At 36.3% G+C, this 20,725-nt stretch overlaps 1 protein-coding gene across 3 annotated transcripts in view; it reads right to left on the minus strand.

The window, feature by feature from the left end:
* The window catches only part of LOC149083393 (uncharacterized), a 64,421-nt gene that overhangs the window by 14,079 nt on the left and 29,617 nt on the right, over positions 1-20,725 (minus strand). For 2 of the 3 annotated variants that reach the window (XM_089236666.1, XM_089236665.1), the window contains exons 4-10: positions 9,036-9,222; positions 8,315-8,442; positions 7,731-7,826; positions 7,445-7,643; positions 4,626-4,703; positions 3,789-3,912; positions 528-654 (exon numbers count right to left, since the gene is read on the minus strand). In XM_089236666.1, coding sequence (XP_089092792.1) covers positions 528-654; positions 3,789-3,912; positions 4,626-4,703; positions 7,445-7,643; positions 7,731-7,826; positions 8,315-8,442; positions 9,036-9,222 — 939 coding nt within the window. Of the gene's footprint in view, positions 1-527; positions 655-3,788; positions 3,913-4,625; positions 4,704-7,444; positions 7,644-7,730; positions 7,827-8,314; positions 8,443-9,035; positions 9,223-11,310; positions 11,414-20,725 lie in introns of those variants that run through there. The other variant, XM_089236667.1, reaches the window with a different exon arrangement.

Below are 20,725 nucleotides of genomic sequence, written 5' to 3' on the forward strand. Positions count from 1 at the left end.
TGTTTTTACTTAAGATTTAGATTTCTCATTGCACATAAATTATCTTCTAAAACAGGGGTTCTTACCCTTTTTTGACTCGGGGAGCCATTTCTGGTATATAATTTCTATGGAGGAGCCCCACTGGCATATTTTTTATTTCTTCATCAAAACTAGGTGTGTTTTTTTTTTATTTAAAAATATTTATTTTTTCTTTTTTTTTCAAATTTACTTTTTTCATTTTCCTGGAGCAGCTGCTGAGCCCCAGAGAGCACATGAAGCCCCACGGGCTCCGCAGAGCACCAGTTGAGAACAGCTGTTACAAAACATTATTTATCTTCAAGGAAAACTAAATTATTTACTCTACTCTTTAAACTAAATTATCTTCAAGGAAACATTTGGCAGAGGTAGTAATCAATAGCCCGAACTATCCAACGTTATAATAAATGAAAACTTTATTACAGTTGATCATTAAAGTACGGTGATAAATAAATACTTTTGTCTAATTCAAAATTAATACCAAATACGTTTATGAAACTTAATTTACTTACACCCAATCCATAATTTGTTCACTATTGATATCTCGATACAAAATTTTCTCTCTGTGGCTTGATCTTTTAACTACGAAGGACTCTTTTCTTCTGTCTTCAGCAAATGTTTCTTCTATAAATTTCTTTTCTGTAACAAAAACCCACTACATAAGAAAATGTATTTGCGCTTCAGATGCAATACAAAATTGAATGGAAATGCATGCAAAGTGTACATGATCAATTTGTAAAACACAAAGTAATCCACAACTTGTTATGCTTTGAAGTCATACACACAGGAAAAACTCATAATAAGTAGTATAACTCTGTGTCAATAATGGAAATACAGTCTACCCCCGTATTCGTGGTTTCCATATATTCATGGGGTTTTTTTTTCCCCCTTTATTGGATTCTTTTTTTGCACAAAACTCAGCAATCATCATTTACGTGTTGTGTTTACAAAACACACAGTTGAGTTTTGCCTGTTTAGGATGGCTCGTTTTTCTAGTACTACTGATAATGCTTCGGAAAGACAAAAAAGTGAAAATTTTACAAGAAAAATTGGATATATTGACTATGCTTGGCGAAAGTAAGTCGATTGCTGCTGTAGCTTGCCATTGCGGAATCAACGAATCTACGGATATATCAAGAAAAAGGAATCAGAAATTCGATCACCCGTGGCTGTAGCTGCACCTGTGGCAGCAAAAACTTTGCATTGCCTACAGAATCCATGTGTTGTTTCTCGAACAGAAAATGCTGTTTTGTTTTTTTTGGTACAAGACTGCTACAAAAAAATTATTCCAATTGATTGTAATTTTATAACAGAAAAGGAAAAAAAATTTACTTTTCCCATAAAGGGCTACTACTGAACCATACATGCACCTCGTTCATATTCCTCTGCGGAATTTATAACGAATTGATACATGATGGAATGTGTGTATGTGTAGCGAACCTGACGTTAAGTTTGTTTCTGTGTAATGCTTGTTGTGTGTAGTGCTTTTATCTACCATCAATTCTTCTATGAGTGAAGTGTAATGATTGAATAATTCTACTGTTGTAGGCCTGTTGCTCTCTGTGGCAAGACTTTTTAAAGGGGAGATCGGCTTGAAGTTGGGAACCACAGAAAACCAACTTCAGCCGACCACCACTATGGCAATGGTGGTGTTTGAACCTGGGACCTTGTGATGTGAGTCCGTCACCATGACCACTCAACCACCATAGCGGCAAAATTCATCACTGCTCCCACAGGGACTTGAACCGGTCTCTCGCTTGCCGGAAGAGTGCTCTACCATCTAAGCTATAGAAGCAGATATCCATAGAGGGCTAATGAAATGTCTATTTCATCAGAATTTTATGAAAGTAAAGATTGGTTTCATAGGTTTAAGAAACTATTCATATTACGCAATGTAAAAATCACTAATGATCAAGTCTCTGCCAATCAGGAGGCAGCTAGAAAATTCCTAAAGACTTTGTAGAAAATTATTGAAGAGAAGTGTTATGCACCTCAGCCGGTGTTTAACACTGATGAAACTGCACTATTTTGGAAGAAAATGCTGCAAAGAACATTTATCGCCCAAGAAGAAAAGTGATCCCCCTGGTTTTAAGGTAAGTAAAGATAGATAGGTACATGATAAAGCCCACTGTCATTTTCAAATCTATGAATCCATGAACAACAAAAACACTTTTCCTGGATTGGTGTAACCAGTGTTCAACCAGTAACCATCGTTCGGGAAGCCAGGAGGTACCTTGAGAGTGAAAATATGACATTCAAAGTTCTTTTGATACTGGATAATGCTCCTGGACACCCAAATGTCAATGAGTTCAAAGCTGATGGTGTAAAAGTCCTTTATATGCCTCCTAATACAACATCTATCGTTCAGCCCCATGATCGGAGGGAGTAATGCAAGCATTCAAAGCTCACTATACACTAGGGTGGAATGAACAAAAAATTGCCATTGTAATAGAATTTAAAATATGCATATATATATATATTCAGTTTTGCCTCATGGGGTTCATCGCGAACCTTTAGGGTCCGTGAGGAAACTCAAGATATTAAGATATTTTCCTAGATTTTTTGGTGGAAGTTCTTAAAACCTAGAAAAGCATCTTTTGAATACTAAGGCAACATCAATTTCCAAAAAAAAGTGAAAAACACCCTTTTCGTTTCACCCCACTATACACCTCATTCAATGTAGATGATTGTACGCATAATAGAAGAAGATGCAAGTATAGAAAATGTCTTAAAGGTATGAAATAATTACACTATCTCTAATTCCATTACTACTACTTCACCAAACACCAACTCTGGCCATATCGCTATATTGCAATTTACTGCCATTAGCGAGATGGGTAGGAAGTGAAGGCACTGTCTATCGGTGGTCGCCTCGAGTTCATTAGGGAAAATAGCTTATCTATATCCTTCCTTGGGTTCGAACCCGGGACCCTGACAACAACCTTAACGATGGTAGACGAGCATCTTGCCACCATGCCACTCGGGCACAAAATAACTTTTGCGAATTGGATTCAAACTTTGGTCTTCAGTTTCGCAGTCTGATATACTATCACCTACACTAACTCGACTTAATTCCATTACTGTCACCACTAGAGCCGTGGTAGCTCTTAAGAGACAAAAATAGTCAACTTGGGTTGGATTAACCTTTGGCCATAATGCACACTCCAGAACACAACCATTTCTACAGAGCCAACTGAAGAGATTATAAAAGACATTGTCCCACAAGCGAAACAGGTGGATGGAGATGGGTTCAATGATATGAATATACAAGTCGAACAGCTAATTAATAGCAATTCAGAGGCATTGACCGTGGAGAAATTAATGCAGCTGACTGCTCCTGAAACTGAAGCGGCACCAGATGAAGAATTTCAAGAAGTGGAAGACAAATTAGCCATGAGTAACATAGCGGAAGAGCTTTCCAAGTTCACATCAACAATAGATTATTTTCATGGCATAGATCCCTCTATGGTACATTCTTTACATGTAGAAAAATTGGTAGAGGAAGTATTGTCAACATACTTGATGATATGAAGAAGAAACAAACAGAAATCACAATGTTCTTTCTGAAAACATTGCCAACAACCACTCTGCACCCTCTTACATTCAATTCTACTTCTGCACCACTTTGCTCTTCTCATGATGCTTGATAAACGAGATAGGCAAGGAAAAACTATGTTTTGGTTATTTGCAGATTTCCCGTATTCGTGAACACCCCCGGAATGTAACCCTCGAATACAAGGAGCCGACTGTATATAGATATACATGTAACATACCACCAGCTGTTGGTTGCCTTGATTTGAATCTGCAAGACCTGCCTGAATTTCTATCAACAGAACTAGAGAGAGATGAAGTGCGAAAGCGTTTTTTCCCTCGCAGCTGTTTCAATTCTTCATAATCCTGAGATAAAAATAATTAATGAAATAAATTTAATATTACCTTCAACATAAATGGTATTACCATCAAAATAGTTTTGGAAAAAACAGTGTTTGTAAAACATCTACTGTACTTTGTTGACAATTTTAAAAAAAATGCTTAATCAGATACAACTTGGGAACGTTTGCAGTCAATGTACGAATTCACTTGCAAATATGCTAAGAAAAACATTATTTCCAATTGCACCAATGCGAGAATCTTTTAATGCTACTTGGCTATTTTTCGAAGCTTCAAAACTGCCTAGTCCTCTAAAAATATTTTTTTCATTCATTATTAGTGCCTTTTCCTTTTTTTTTTTTGTGGCATGATTATTGTTTATTTAACATTCTGGACAGATTCACAGCAATCTGTTCAACCAGGGCTGCAACTAGGGAGAGCAGACAGGTCTCGTGCCCCGGGTGCTAGACCAGAGGGAGCGCCAATTTCATTCTGAAATCTCTCCTTGAACATTACAAGAGGGCATCAAAATGTGTGCTTGCCCCAGGTGACCAAGCATCTAGTTGCAGCCCTGTGTTCAACACTTCGTTTTGATTTGAAAAAACTGTTAAATGTTACTACTAATCTAATGAAATAATCATTATGCAAGGATCAGAGAGAGAAATTAATCTATGTACCTCAAAAATACGTCAATTAATGCACCAACTACATACATGCAACTAGGCTGTATAAATACCTACATTTTTCTTGTTTTTCTTATTCTGAGATGTTGAATGTTCTCTCGATGAATCTTTTGACTTTCTCTTGGCACGTAGTTCCTATTATAAGAAAAAGAAACCCATAAAATTATCTTTTCAAGTACCACAAAGAGATAAAAATCCATTTCTTTTTTTCTAGGGATACGTAATTTTTATATTTATGAAATAACTGCAGTAAATGTGAAATTTACAAAATGAATGCAATAAATGTGAAATTTAAATAAATGTCCGAAATTTGCCAATTTTGGCAAATAAATGCAAAAATTTGATTTTACTACTTTCCATAAAAAAACGCTTTTCACACTTTTTGAAGAGAAGTCGTTATTTTGCTCAGCACTTGCAAGTGTGTGAAGAGAAGCCACAGGCATCTCTTCTTTCTCCCCTTATTAGTTCTGTTTACATGTGCAAGATTGGGATAGAACGTGCTTGGCAATTTTTTTCCCTTCGTAAAGAAAAAGGAAAAATTTACACCGAAACATCTATAATATAATTGAGAGATTGCCTCTGCAACTTTTTTTTAGCAAGTTCCATACTGGAAAAACTTTCTATGCAGGTGGCACTAGTTCTGCAGGGTTTTCAATTGTGAATTTTTTTTTTCTCTGCTGACTATTATTATTTTCTACGAAAGTTTGCTGTAATTATAATAGGCCGCAACATTTGAATTTAGTCTGTTAATATATGGAACTCTTTTTTTTTTTTCATTATGCATTGTATTGTACATACTTTTCACACAGGTAACACATAGATGCTCTCAGGTTGTACACATTTCATATTTCTATTAATTTTTTGCATACTGACCATTATATCCTGAAATAAAATATTTTATACAATGTTTTTATTGAACCCAGAGGGGGTGTTTTTACCCTGGCCATTGTATTATTTAGAATAGCGTCCAGGTTTATAAAAAAAATTATAAATTATTTAATTATTATTTTTAATAATATTTGGGAGAATATTTATCTTATATATCAAGAGGGAGATGGTTGTTTATATGTGAATCCTGGTTTTTATTATTTTCAATCCTGTATCTGGTCTAGGATGTAATGTGTTTTTAATCTCCTTCCCTTATTTAGTCTAGAATGTTGTTTTTGTTATTCGTTTTGTTATCATTTTTTCATTTAAGAGCCATAGTGTTATCCCTTTTTAGTGGTGTGTTAGAGATTTTTTTCTATGCCTGCAATTTTTTTCCCCCCATCCATATGTCCTTATTGTCCAACCGCCAAAAAATTTTTAGTGCTAAAATAAATCGCCATTCTCTGAATTATACTATAGCGCTGTTCCTTTACACCCTCTTCTTTGGTTGATTTTCAAAGTTTTTATGCCCCTTTCCCATAACCTTTTGCAGTTTTTCCCCCAATTACGGATTTGAAAGAAAATGCCTCCTCATTTCTCATGAAACAGGACTACTGAGTTAGTCAGCACTGCTTAAAAAAATACATATATTTTTGCCATTGATGATTCATTTCGTTAGTACAATGGCACTGTGGGACCTCTGATAATGGACAATTCCCATTTAGAGACACTTTTTTAATTTTGCCAATAGGCTTACATGTATTTTATCATCTATTAATGGACACAGATTATGTTAAGACTCCACTGTTTTGATTTTTTTTTTTTTTTCACCATCAAGTACATTAATATGGTTCACAACAGTAATTAATTACTTTGAAATAATCCTGTGAATTTTTTCCCAATTTTAAACTTAAAGCAGTTGGAAAACTGAATTATCTTGAATTTTTTTTTCCAATTACATCTTCTTAACGAAGCATTTAAATACTTTCTATACAAATACAAATACAACGCCACAACAGGCAAAATGCCCAACGAGGTGGCTGATAAAAAGATGCCCATAAAAATATGGATGTCATATGTTTCAAAAATACAGCAACCCAATTAAAAATGCAATTAACACAAATTACAAACAATATATACACATGATAAAATATTATACAATGCCCATAAAGAATACTTATGGTTGTCTTATTCTAAGAATGGATAGCTTCTCGATTTACCCCAACATGTTTATCGTATTTCTTTTTAAACGTGTCAATTGTGTTACAATTTACTACCTCCGGGGGTAAGCTATTCCATTTATTAACAACCCTATTGGAGAAAAATTCCCTGCGACACCATAACCTTGCATTGTCCCTCACCAATCGATACTGGTGTCCCCTTGTAAAAGCAGTCGATTGGCGGTGTACTAAAAGTTCATGGTCCATCCTATCCATCCCATTGAAAATTTTGAACACTTCGATCATATCTCCTCGACACCTGCGTTCATCCAATGTAAACATATTCAAAAAATGAAGTCTTTCTTCATAACTCAAGCCCTGTGTGCCAATAAGGACACGCGTAGCTCTTCTCTGCACCCCTTCAACCAAGTCTATGTCCCTCTGTAGGTATGGTCTCCAAAACCTTACAGCATACTCCAGTCCAGGACGAACTAAGCCTCGAAAAAGCGGAAGAATGACTTTAGGAGAACGCGAAGAGACCTTTTTGAAAATGAGACCAAGCATTCTATTCGCTTTTTTGACAACCGCTGAACAATGTTCAGAAAACTTAAGTCGCTCGTCAATGAGAATTCCCAAATCGGTGACTCTAGTTGCATCCGGGATAGTGACACCATTCAACTCGTAAGAGAACCGTGGGTTGTTCAAACCAAAATGAGCGACCATGCACTTATCTACGCTAAACGTCATGCTCCATTCATTTGCCCATGCTGAGAATACTATAACTATTCGAAGAGACAAACAGTGCTTTATTTCATAATAATGGGAATAGTAAATAAAACTCTTGCTTACTTTTTCACTGTAAATTGCACCAAGAGATGGAAGAAAATTTTCTTTTATGATCTCATGAAGTTCAATCTCACATTTTTCTTGACTGCCTGATAGAGAATTGGCAAATTTCTCCCAATCCTCAAGAGTTGTGCAAACAACAGACCATGCAGATTCAGAATCCAGGGTCAGAAAGCTTCCATTAAAGTGACTAGAATCATTTCTAAATAAAAATGAACTTCTCTGTGAAACTGCACAATACACTAACTTGTATTCACAAAGAAAATCTTCAATCATCACAAAAATTTACCTTTCAGTGCTACATGTCAATGCATTCTTTTTTGGTCTTCCTGGACCTCTCTTTTTGATACGTGAATTTTGGATCTGTTGATCCCATTCATCTTCCCTAAAAAAAGATAAAAATGAAAAATTCAATCACAATGTTCTAAGAGGTTTTTTTTTTTATCAAATTTCAAAACTGACTCTTTAATGTATGATAAAGTTAAAATATTTTTAATTCATTGATTGGTGTTCATGAATAATTTTTTTATAAAGTAAATAAAAAAAAAAATAAAAACAATGTATGATTCTGATAACTGTAAAAGTTTTTACTATGCAAGAACGAAAATGAACATATAACTTCAGTGGTTTAGCTCTATTTGATATTTGAATGGGCCAACAGAGTACCAGAGTCATCTCAACAACATTATGCCCCCTACGCCAAGTACCCTAACAGGCTGAAGCACTCACTAACTTAAATACTGTCAAAAATTAATACAGACCTCATTACTGCACAACAGACCTGAGGTGCCTGGAATCTGTTGGCCTGGCTGTTAAAGACTTCATTAGCAGTGAGGATTTTTTGCAATTATAACCAATAAGCATCCAACTTACCAGCTATTTTTCTTGGTATTTTTTGGTAGTCCTTCTTTGTAAAGTCTGGTTCCATAGAAATACCAATAGACATTCCCATGCCTATCTCGTCCCAAGGACTGAACTCTCAAAGAATCTGCATCAACTGACTGAAACAAAAAAAAAATGAATTATAGAAATTCATTAAAAAATAAGAGTGATTTTTTTCAAAGTCAAAGAAGTCAATTTTTTCTTTCAAATAAACACCACCTGAGCTCTTCAATTACAAAATTAAATGTGATTAGTAGATTCCACTGATCCAATCATCAATTGTATTAAGATTTAAAATTCAAAATGTTTCAGTGCTTCTCAAATAATACAGCCAAGGCTATCAAGCAAATCCTATGGAGGTCAAAATTTATTTGTAAAAAACAAAACGAGTTTAGTAGGCTTATAAATATACACAGTAAAATATGTGTGAGCTATACACACTTTTTTCTATATTTAAATGAAATGGTGAAGATGAAAATGATTAGGCAGCAAAGTTTATTATATTTTAATAATTAAAGATTACTTTTTATGAACAGAAATGAATGTGTAAATAATCATTCTGGATGTAAAAAAAAACCCAAGGTTTTATCTCACCTTGTATTCAACACTTCCCAGAAGCAAAAAATAAAATACATTTCAAACATTGTTAAAAGAAATGCATTGATGATAAACATTATTCAATAAAATCATTGATAATAAAATATCAACTCACTCTCATGGTGTCTATAGCACCATTACAGTCCAAACGATGTAAACAGAGAAAATATATAATATCAACTTTTGTCCGGACGTTCAACTCTGAGAAACACACAATATCTGATATTGGATTCAATCTGTGTGTTACTTTCACCCACGTTTTGTCCAAAATCTTACACAGATATTCTTCCCAATTTTCTTTCCTAATAAAAGATAGTATATGTCCAATTATTATTTCACACTACTTCAACAAAAATAGGACCAGTACAATACACAGTACTGTAAATTACAGATATCCGGATACATAGGCTTACACACACACACACACATATATATATATATACCATATATATTCGTGTATAAGCCGACTCATATATAAGCCGATCCCCAGAGGCGGATTTAACAATGGGCACACAAGGCCCTGACTTCTAAAGGGCCCCGAAAAACCCAAACTTCATACTTCTAATTTAAGGGACCCAATATTTTCTTTTGCACCCGGGGCCTCAACTGACTTTAATCCGCCACTGCCGACCTCCCCCCACTTCAGGACCACCAAAACCGCAATAAATTAGAAACCCGTGTATAAGCCGACTTCAAAAAATTTGTGTGCGCGCACACACACACACACTTCAGAGAAAAAAATTCTTATATTTTCATGCAAAATGAATAGCTTACAAAAATTTACAATAGAAAATAATTCAAACTTTTTAATCCATTTCTTCTGTCTCCAAGCTCATCAGATCAAAGGGTGCGGTACCTTCATTTTTATCTTCATCTGGGCTGTCATCACCATTCTCACTTTCAAAGAGAATATCATCTTCACTTCTGTCCATCACATTGCTGATGCAACACTTTTTGAAGGATCGGATGATAATTTCAGTGGAAACAGAATTCCACGCCTCATGTACCCATTGGAACACTAGGCCAATGTCAGGTTTCTTCAAGGCACCACTTTTTGTAGTTTTTTTATCATAGGAACTCATCTATTCAATCCACAAATTCCTCAAATAATCTTTGAGAGGCTTGTTGATGCTCATACATCTAAAGGCTGTACAATCAACATGAACTACCACCAACCAATGATGTTTTCGATTTCTTTGCCTCGGCTTCGACATTATCAGTTTTGTGGGGTTTGAACATATCCCAAAATAAAAAAGGCTGATTTCTCGAACACTACTACAAAAATGACTACTGATTGTGGGGTCGATATTTTCTCATCAAAAACTGACCCGAGTATAAGAAGACCCCCCCCCCCCCACCCCGAGGAAAAATTTTTCCACAAAAGAACTTGGCTTATACACAAGTATATACAGTATATGAAACAGCATATCATGGAATGCAATGTTATACCAACATATATGTCCATCACAATATGATTTATGCAGGGAGGCATAGGGGTCTCGTGCCCCTTCTAAACGCAGACCAAAAATTTAAAAAAATATAATTAAATAATCATTTGTAAAATACCAAAAGAAAATACCTTTTATATACTACTTTAATCAATTTCTGTTAATTTAAATGCTTTTTGAAGATTGGTAACTTGAAATTTATCCATAAGAAAATTTTTGTGGCCTCTTCAAAAGTTGATCCTGTGCAGCCTGACCACTGCATTCACAATGCCTAATAAAATCACTGTTAATCATCTGGAGCTTTGAGCAAATCTCCCAGCAAGTATTTTTCTTGATGCTGTAAATTTCTCTTTCAGAATTTTTTTTTAAGTCACTGAAAACTTTTCTGAGATTCTGGACACCTATTTTATGATACTGAACATTTGGTCTGCAAGTATAACTTATACTAGGGGCTAGATGTTTTTCGTCATCATAATCTCAAATTTAACAGATTTTCTATAATGAATAATTCTGCTAATCAGTTCACATATAATAATAATTGCAACATAATCTGAATTCTATTGCAACTACTAAAATGCACAGAATATGTACAGAATATTATGTACAGTGTATACTGTATATTAATATTATGTACTGTATAAAATGTATATAGAATATTATCTAGCTTACTAAATGCATTTTAACAGCTTTGATTCCTCTCAAAGAAAAATTTATGGTGGATAATATCAAAAAATTTGGTGTTCACATAAAACATTTTCCAAGCTATCAGAAGTTTATGTGGACTTTCATTTATTTTTTTACTTTTATTCACTTTTTTTTGTAACTCTTATTTAAAAAAATTACTCTTAACATTATTTAAAATATTCTCTTATTTTATTCAGGAAAAAAGGGATGGAAAATATTGTTATGAAAACCAAATTATAAAAAAAATAAAAAACTCACCAAAATAAAAATACTGTTAATCCCCAGTCAGTCTACAACAGGATCTAGGTGAAAGGCAGTAACTGAATAGCAAAGGATAAACGACAGTTAGTAATGACAGATCGTAATGCGCGGCAACCATCAACCATGAACCGGGTGGATGACTGGGAACCACTTATTATTGGTCAGACAGCACGTTGCGTCATCAGTAAGACCGGGAGGTACGGGAGGGGAATGGTAGGAGGGTGACATAGTGGGAAAACGCAATGGGTGCATAGGTGCTTCCCACCTCCCTTCCCCAGGGCAACAAGACAGCAAAAAAAATGTCACTTTTTTTTCTGAAAAGGGAATGAAAAAAGATCAACTGAATGGGAGGGAAAGAGGTGGATCGTGGTAAAAGGAAAAAAAAAAGAAATGGGGAGAGGTGAAGTTCTGCTGGGGTATGATGACTGCATCAATAAGAAAAAAGTGCTGTGGTACACATATTCCCAAAACAAACATTATTGCAGCCGTTTCTTTGTTTCATGTGCAATGACCATCTCGACCTTCGAAATTAATTCGTTTCTGAAAATGTTCTAACAGTGCAGCAGAAATAACGGCAAGAAGGAGCATTTTGATAGATGCAGAGGGGGTACGAAACAATCGCCACCTCATTCAGTAGAAAAATTTTATTATTGTCATAGCCGGGGGTGGACATTAACACCCTGCCCCCCGTTTACTATTTAATACCTTCGGTGATTGCCCCCCGCAGGGTTCGAGGAACCTACATCCGCTTATGAATAGGGTGCCTGAGGCCCCCCTTCTCCACGTATTTTCGCAAAAAAAATCATGCTATCTCAATTTGTTCATTTAAAATACTTTTGAAGAGATTAGTAACTCAAAATTTCTTTGGAAGACATTCCTTGCCCCCCCCTCCCCCGCCAATCCAAGTGTGTCCCCTCCAAAGGCCGATCCTGCGTACGCCCCTGCAGTACAGCACAAAATAATAGTATCTCGTTTCGATGAATACACAAACTCGATACAGTCAACACCTTCTATAGCAGAAAGCCTCCGCGCGAAGACTCCATTTCACCTATAGCCATTGGCTATACTGCAAAAAGGTAAAGATTTCACATACGTCGTCGGACTGCCATATCCAATGGCTATAGGTGAAATGGACGACTTCCGTGATTTCAAAGCTTCGCACGGAGGCTTTCTGCTATAGAAGGTGTTGGTGCAGTCCATACGGACCGGGGTGCATAAATCTCGACCCCCGAACTTGTTCAATGCTTCATAATAAAAAATGGCTAGTACTCGAATATCTGATCCTTTTTTTTTATCAAATCCTTTTGTCCGCAACTTGGATTAATCGCAAAGCGAAATTTTATAACCAACGATAATTTTGATTAGAGCCCTAACATTTTCATTGATTTACTCGATAATTATTTCTGATTGCATCGATAATTATTTCTGATTAGCGGATTTTGAGCACAACAAATTTTCGGATGAAACGAAGCGACTGCTTTAAACGGAGACTCGACTTAAACAGAATTTATAGCCATCCATAAAAGGACTGTATTTGAGCTTTCGTGTACTTGAAAAAAGTTTCTACACAGCAGGGGCGTAGCCAGAAATTTCGTTCGGGGAGGGACCACTTTCATTTCGGGGGGGGACCAAAGTGACAGAACAATGGATTTGGCCATCTTTTTCCCTTTTTTCGGTCATTTTCTCACATTTCGGTGGGGGGGGGGGGGACCAGACCCCCAAGTCCCCCCCCCCCCCCCCTCGCTACGCCCTTGCTACACAGAAATCACTTCCAAAATCTAGAGCTATATTTAATACTGAAATAATGTTACACCGTTTTTCCGATTTTGAGAAATATATTTCGCAATCCCGAGTATATATAACTTATTTTGTTTTAAGCTCAGCACGGATCAACAAATCCGAGTAGCTAAAACCTGCTGCGTAAGCAAGTGGAAATTCATTAAAAAAAAACGTCGTTAGCGACATCATAGCACCTGAAAATATTGAATGGGAAATTATTTTTGTGTGTGTGTCCAAAAGATTTCATTCCCAAAAAGTTAAGGCATTCAAAAAATTTTAAACATGAACTATGTTAAAAATTTAAAAACCGAATGAGAAGTTCAAAGGTTTCACCTTCGTAAAGGACAACGTCGGCTTTAAAATCTATATAATTAAGACATTTAATGTTTGCTATAAAAATTCATTCTTAGAACTTGACACAGCTTTAAATGCACAAAAAAAGTTCGCCGCCTGACAGAGGTTAGGGAGCTAGCTTCTGATTGTGCAGATCTGGGTTCGAATCCCGGTTCGGGCATGGATATCTACAAACAAATTTCCTGGACAGATCTTACGGATATCTGGTGAATACGTAAGGATTACGTAAAATTATTACTAGAGCCCGAAAATTCAAGCAAAATGCCATAAATGCCTATTTTCAAACTTTTCTGGTAAAAATTCTTTTTTGAAATTTTCGTGCCATAAAAATGCCTATTTTAACATAGTTTTAAATTTATTAGTGAATTTCGGGGGGGGGGGGTCATAATCTGTAAAACTTGGATATTTTGAGCATTGAAAACTTCAAAAGAATTGCTCTTTTTTAAAATTTTCCAACTGTCAGTATTGAATATCATCAGAAAGCCCCCCTCCAGCCCCATTTAGACGTAAATAAGGGATCTCTGAGAGATCGGTGTTGTCATGCATTGACTCTGCTTTGACCGGATGGCGTTTGGTATTTCAGATGAACGCTGACCGTGTTAGAAAAGCAGAGGAAAACTAATTTTTTTTCTCTCTCCACGTGATTTACATAATGTTTCGCTTAGGCATTGGACTGCGTTGTATGTGTCTAGCGGACCGATGACTGCCCCAAGAGGTCATGAATTGACGTCATGGCTCACACAAAGCGGAATAGGAGCAAACAGGGCTCTGGGGCCCATGTTGTTTTGATTTTATTTTTTGTACGGCAAACAACCATGGCTATTTATGAAACATACATATTTAGTATTCGATTAAATTTACCAGAGTGGCCCTCACGGAGGTTTCTTAGATGCGACCACACAGGGCCCCGCGCTTGAAGGAGTCCCGTATACGTGGTAATATTAAAAAGAAATGGTTAATTTTTTTTTTTACAAAAATAGAATAAAATAGCCATGTTTCAACTACAGAAATGATAATGATTATTCCAAATAATACAACAAATAAATGAGAATTATTCGCAACTCGAAGGAGCCCACAGATCATTTTCTCTGCTGGCTCCGCGTTTGGTAATGGCGGTCCTGGAATTGGCATAATCCTCAGGGTCTAATAACATTTTATTTCGCGCTTGAAATCAATTTAACTTGGATTATAACGCAGTTTAATGCAAACAATTTTCCAGCTAGTTTTTGGACTTTTTTTTCCTTTACTGGAAATTTTTTTGGCAACACTCAGCAATCGTCACTCACGTGTGTTGCTTACAAAATTTGAGTTGTGCGTGTTTAGGATGGCTCATTTTTCTAGTGCTACTGATAATGCTTCGAAAAGGCAAAAAATGTGAAAACTTTACGAGAAAAATTGTATATATTGACTATGCTTGGCGAAAGTACGTCAACTGCTGCTGTGGCCCGCCACATTACGGAATCAACTAATCTACGGTAAGATATATCAAGAAAAAGGAATCTGAAATTCGAGCAGCTGTAGCTGCACCTCTGTAAAGCGAAAATTTTGCATCGCCTACGGGATCCATGTGTTTCTCGTGTTGCTCTCCACAAGATCAGCAAGTGGGCTCATGATAACGGCTTCTCTTTCTCAGCCGACAAGACTGTCACTGTGCACTTTTGTCGGCGTCGAGATTTTCATGATGACCCACAATTGTTTCTAAACAATAGTCAAATACCAATAGTAGAAAATACAAAATTCCTCGGCATCACATTTGACAAGAAACTCACTTTCAAACCTCATATTGCGCAATTAAGAGCTCGTTGCAGGAAGACGATGAACCTCTTGAAGGTCATCTCTTCTACATCATGGGGAGCAGACCGTAAGTCGCTCCTCCACTTATATAAAGCTCTAATAAGATCGAAGCTCGACTACGGCTCCATTGTATACGGGTCAGCACCTCGGAGCTATCTGAGTGTGCTCGACCCAGTCCACCATCTCGCCCTGCGGATTTGCTCTGGAGCTTTCCGGACGTCTCCAATGGAGAGCCTGTATGTCGAATGTAACGAGCCATCACTGACATCAAGACGCCAGCAACTTTCCTTGAAATATTATATCAAGATGAAGTATTTTCCAGATCATCCACTTCATCGTCTCATCTTCAATCCCTCATTTCATAGACTTTTTGCTGCTCGCCCTTCATGTGTTCCGTCTTACGGTCTTCGTATGAGGGCACTTGTGGAGGAACTACAATTGGACATCAGTCGTGTGGCCCCTGTTGCTTGGCAACTGGCACCATGGGAACAATTTCTGCCAGATGTCTCTCTATCCTTATCATCATATCCTAGAGCCACCACAGCAGACGTCATATATCAACAGATATTCTTTAGGCACAGGGGTAGGTACAACAGGTACTTCCCGATATATACCGACGGCTCCGAGGGCCCTGGGCATGTCGGTTGTGCTTACATCTGCTGTGAGGAGACATCTTTCAAACTTCCCGACATATTTTCTATTTATTCGGCAGAACTGTACGCAATCTTCAGGCTCTACGTCACATACGACGCAAACGCCACCGACGATGCATTGAATCACCTCATTCATCATGGTACCACAGTAAAATTTTACTGGGTACCAGGTCATGTAGGAATACCGGGCAACGAAAAAGCAGACACCGCAGCTCGAACAACAACTAACATTGACAATAACCTTTTGGTACCTGCCCGTGACCACTTCTCAATCCTCCGGGAAGTGATGCATCACCGCTGGCAGGATCATTGGAACCATCAGATAAATAATAAACTTCATGCCATCAAGCCCACACTTGGCCATTGGCGTTCGAGCTGCAGAACTAACCGAAAGGAGGAAGTTCTGCTTGCCCGGTTACGCATAGGACACAGTCGCCTCACACAATCATATTTGTTATTACGAGAGAGTCAACCAGAGTGCCCTCATTGTCAAAGTCCATTGACCATTGTTCATGCTTTTACTTGTTCACATCATCGTCATCATTTTAAGACCGCTTTTGGTCAGAGTCATCTTTCACTTCATGACATTTTAAATGATAATAGCGATGCATCTCGCATTTTTAAATTCATCAAAGCCATTGGTTTATACGACAAATTATAGTTTTTACAATTTATGTCATTGTTTTACGTTTCATGTTTCTTTTTATATGTTTTAGTTTTTTGACATGAAAAAAGGGCATTTTTTTTATTTTTATGTCATGCTTTGGCGCAGTTTGGCCAAATTGGTCCTTGCGCCAATAAATTGAAAATCCAATCCAATCCGTGTTTCTCGTACAGAAATTTTTGTTTTTTCTTTGTAGGAACAAGATTGCTACAATCCTAGAGAGAAGAATTGCACGTGCGCCCAGTGGCACGTAAGGGCCGAAGACCGCAGCCTGGATTTCAAAAGAAGTGTGGAAAAGTCTTGTGGGACAAGTAAGAAGTCGGTCGGCATGTTGAAGTGAGAGAGATTTGAGAATGGTCTAAATACTTGATATGAAGAAGAAACGGCAAACAGAAATCACAATTTTCTTTCAGAAAACATTGCCAACGACTGCGGCACCCTCCTTTACGTTTCCTATCTTTCTCATGATGTTCAATAAACAAGATACCTATGGTTTCGGTTATTCGCGGTCACTCCCAGAACGTAACCCCTCGCGAATACGGGAAGCCGACTGTACTAAAAACATATTTTATTGAACAAACACGCATACATATTCATGCACATGCATTTCTGCACTATCATATAACTTGAACAAGTGAACTATTTTTACGGTAAAAAAAATAATGCTTCGTGTAATCACGAATGTGCAAAAAAACAAGAGACACTTTTGAAATCCTGACTTTTTCCTCTCTTCTCGAAAAAAAGCATTTGTTATCAAATATTGGGTAACAATCATAATCATTAGAGCCCGGATTATATGCACTTAAAAAGTGGCAAAATTATGCTCTAGAAATATACAACTATGCACTTAAAATGCTGAAATATGCACTAAAATGTTAAAATATGCAATAAAAATTCTAAAATATGCACTTAAAAATGACAAAATGTATACTATCTTTACACGAATGAATATCTTTTACGGGTACCTTTTTTTCAGCCACCTCGTTAGGCAATTTGTCCGTTGTGGCATATGTGTTTGTATTTTAAAAAATCCTGAACAAAAATTAAGAATTCCAAAATATGTACCAAAAATGAGAAAATATGCGTTAAAAAAATCACTATGCAAAAAAAATGTTTTTAAAATGCATATTTTCTATTTGTTAATGAATATTCATCAACAAAAACATATCCCTACATATGCATATACTCCATATGCAAATGACTTCTAAATATTTTTTACTTAAGCATTTTTAATTTCTAGTTAGTTGTGGCTGTGTGTTCATTAATGAAATGAAAGTAAAAAAGAATTTCGAGGTTATTTCTAAAAAAATTGAACATTTTTGACGCTATCTCTGGAAATAGCGTTACAATGAAACAGTTCATATTTGGAAAAGAAAAAAAACAATCCTACCTGCGAGAAAAAAATCGATGTCATGAAAATATTATGAGCAATATTCATTTGAAAAACTATGAAAAAGTGATTGGGCTTCAATAAAGCTTCACAAATATGCACTGATAATAATAATATTCTGAAAATTCTTTGATATTATGCATTTACATGCATTAGTGCTGGAAAAGGCCAAAATCCGGACTCTAATAATCATTAATTGTAGCAAAAACCCTATATTTGTATATAAATAGGTTATAAGGAGTTGAGAAGAAAAATAGAAAAAGGCTAGACTGGAGAAAGTATATCCATGGGAACCCCCAAAAGCCGCCAGACCACCCAGAGCTTTTCCAACAACATAATCGTTTTGTAAAGACACACATAAACATGGCTAATACAATAGTCAGAAAGCCAAGAAGCCACATTTTTCTGGAAACTGCCCACCTTTTTAAAGGCATATAAAAGAAGAAAAGAAAGTACTTAAGAAGCAATCACCACAGAAAGGCGTTCATTCCTTATTTTACAAAGGGAAACGATATCCTGAATGGGGCTGCGAAATTGTTAACAAAGACCTTCTCCCGCCTACGGGGACGACTGCAACTGAAACGCCGTGTCATGTCATAAAGATAGATGATTGGAAAGATCACCGCAACTGATTTTGAACAACCCACAAAGCAAAGCAGGAACCATGACTAGGGCTTTCCTCCTCACAAACGGGGAAGGAAGAGTATGTATGATGTATAATGGATGTATACTTGAGGAATGCTGAAAGCATTAGTTACACTTTTATTGTTTCAGAACTTAAAAAAAATTGAAAATTAATTAATAAAAATAAATTATTGCATTTCCAAACAGCAAGACGATGTTTCGTGGTGGTATATTCAATTTTACTTTTGTGTACCTACTAGCGTGCGCAACGGGGAATGTGAGGGGTGGGCGTGAGTAGAGCGTTCGTGATAACGGAGGGTATTACAATATACGCAGGACCATCTTAGGAGCATCATGGATCCCCGGGCCGTTATTCTTCTGAGGCATTAGTAGGCAAATTTTCGAAAGTTTCAAGCGACGTCTATCCCTCCGTTTCCTTCTGAGATGGAGATATAGCAACTTTAACTGCCTTTTGTCCATATTTCACAATTTTATACAATAAAACCTGCCAACAAGGGCCACTGACGGGACCAAAATTATAAGCCGTTCTGTTCATTACGAATATTTAATATTAATTTAATACTTTAATAACTTTTAAATTTAATTTAAAAATTTTAATTTTTTTTATTTTTAAATTTTTAAAATTATTTAAAAATATAAATATCTAAAATATTATTTTAAATATTTGTTATTTTTTTAAATTTTTAATCTGTTAATTTTTTTAAACTTTAAAAAAAATACTTTTATTAAACAACGTTATCCACGAACGGTGTTCACTCAGGGCCGGATAAAGACGTTTGAAGACCCTAGCGCTTGAATATTTTTGGTGGTTCCCCCGATACCTACAAGTATATTTTACTCGATATTCAGTCTATAAACTTGAAAAAATGAAATTTTATATTTGAGAAGTGAGACTAATCTAAGGATGGGATTTCACTCTAAAAGGTTTATGAAAGTTATTTTATAAAACTTGAAAAATGTAACCAATAAACACATCTGTTACATTCGAGAGAACTTGAAAAATGCAACCAATAGGTGGATCAGTTAAGTTTTATAAACGAACTTTTATAGTGTAATCCCGGCCTAAGACAGAATTGTGTTGTGAATATTTCTAAGCACAGGCATTTTGAAAGTCTCTACCCCTCCCCTTTTTTACTACTTGCAAATTCTTTGATATCTCCTGAATTTTTTTTTTTCTTTTTTTTGGAACATCGAATGTTTTGGATGTTTTTGGATTTGATTTTTCGAATATTGGATGTTTTTGGATTTGATTTTTCGAATATTGGATGTTTTTGGATTTGATTTTTCGAATATTGGATGTTTTTGGAATTTTTCTTCCATATTTTTCCGAAAAGACGGTTTTTCTTTTTTCAAAATATTTTGAAAATATCTGAAGACATTCTCTCCCATCGACTACTTGTGAGGATCGGAATGAAGACATCTTTATTCCCATATTCTATGTGGTTCTAGGTTAAACCACCAAAGAATGCCTCTAGGCTGCCTATGGGCACTGAATCAGGGGTAAAGGAGAAAAATAATTACAAAAATTGCGAAAAAACCGTTTTTATGCACGAATTTCGAACTAAAGATGCGGGCGATTCGTCCGCATCTTCAGTGCTCGTTTGAAAGGGTATGCGGACCCGCATCCGCATCCGCTCCGTGTGAAAGGGCCCTTACTTGCCATGCTTTTTTTTTGTCACCAAATCTGAGTTCATCAACATCTTCAATACAGTTATAAAACAAGAAAGGGATTTTGGATCTCAAAATTACACTATTTGCAAAAACGTAACACTATCTTTTAAAAACAAAAAGCTTACTGAGAATTTCTTATTTGATCTTTTTTTTTTTTTTTTTTATCATTTTTGTCGCACCACGGTCATTTTCAGCACATGAGGGATAATTAGACCGGGACCTACAATTTATTGCCGATTCCGAACGGCAGGCTTGTTTTTTTTTATACTCATCGAGAGGTTGGTGCGCTAACCCCTCGATGGAGGACTCCCTGCGGTAGAAATTTTTTGCTGCGGTCAAGTCGCCGTTTTCTATTGTACCCCTGTATCAGGAAAATGTTCTGACAAGGAGGACTGGGTATCGAATTCGCGACACCTCTAAACATTCTTTGGTACTTTAGGCGAGTATCTTATCGACCGGGCT

This window comes from Pholcus phalangioides, unplaced genomic scaffold (genome assembly GCF_987345545.1).
Source record: "Pholcus phalangioides strain wild (caught in Gottingen) unplaced genomic scaffold, Ppha-v1.0 ptg000009l_1, whole genome shotgun sequence".
Classification (NCBI taxonomy): domain Eukaryota; kingdom Metazoa; phylum Arthropoda; class Arachnida; order Araneae; family Pholcidae; genus Pholcus; species Pholcus phalangioides.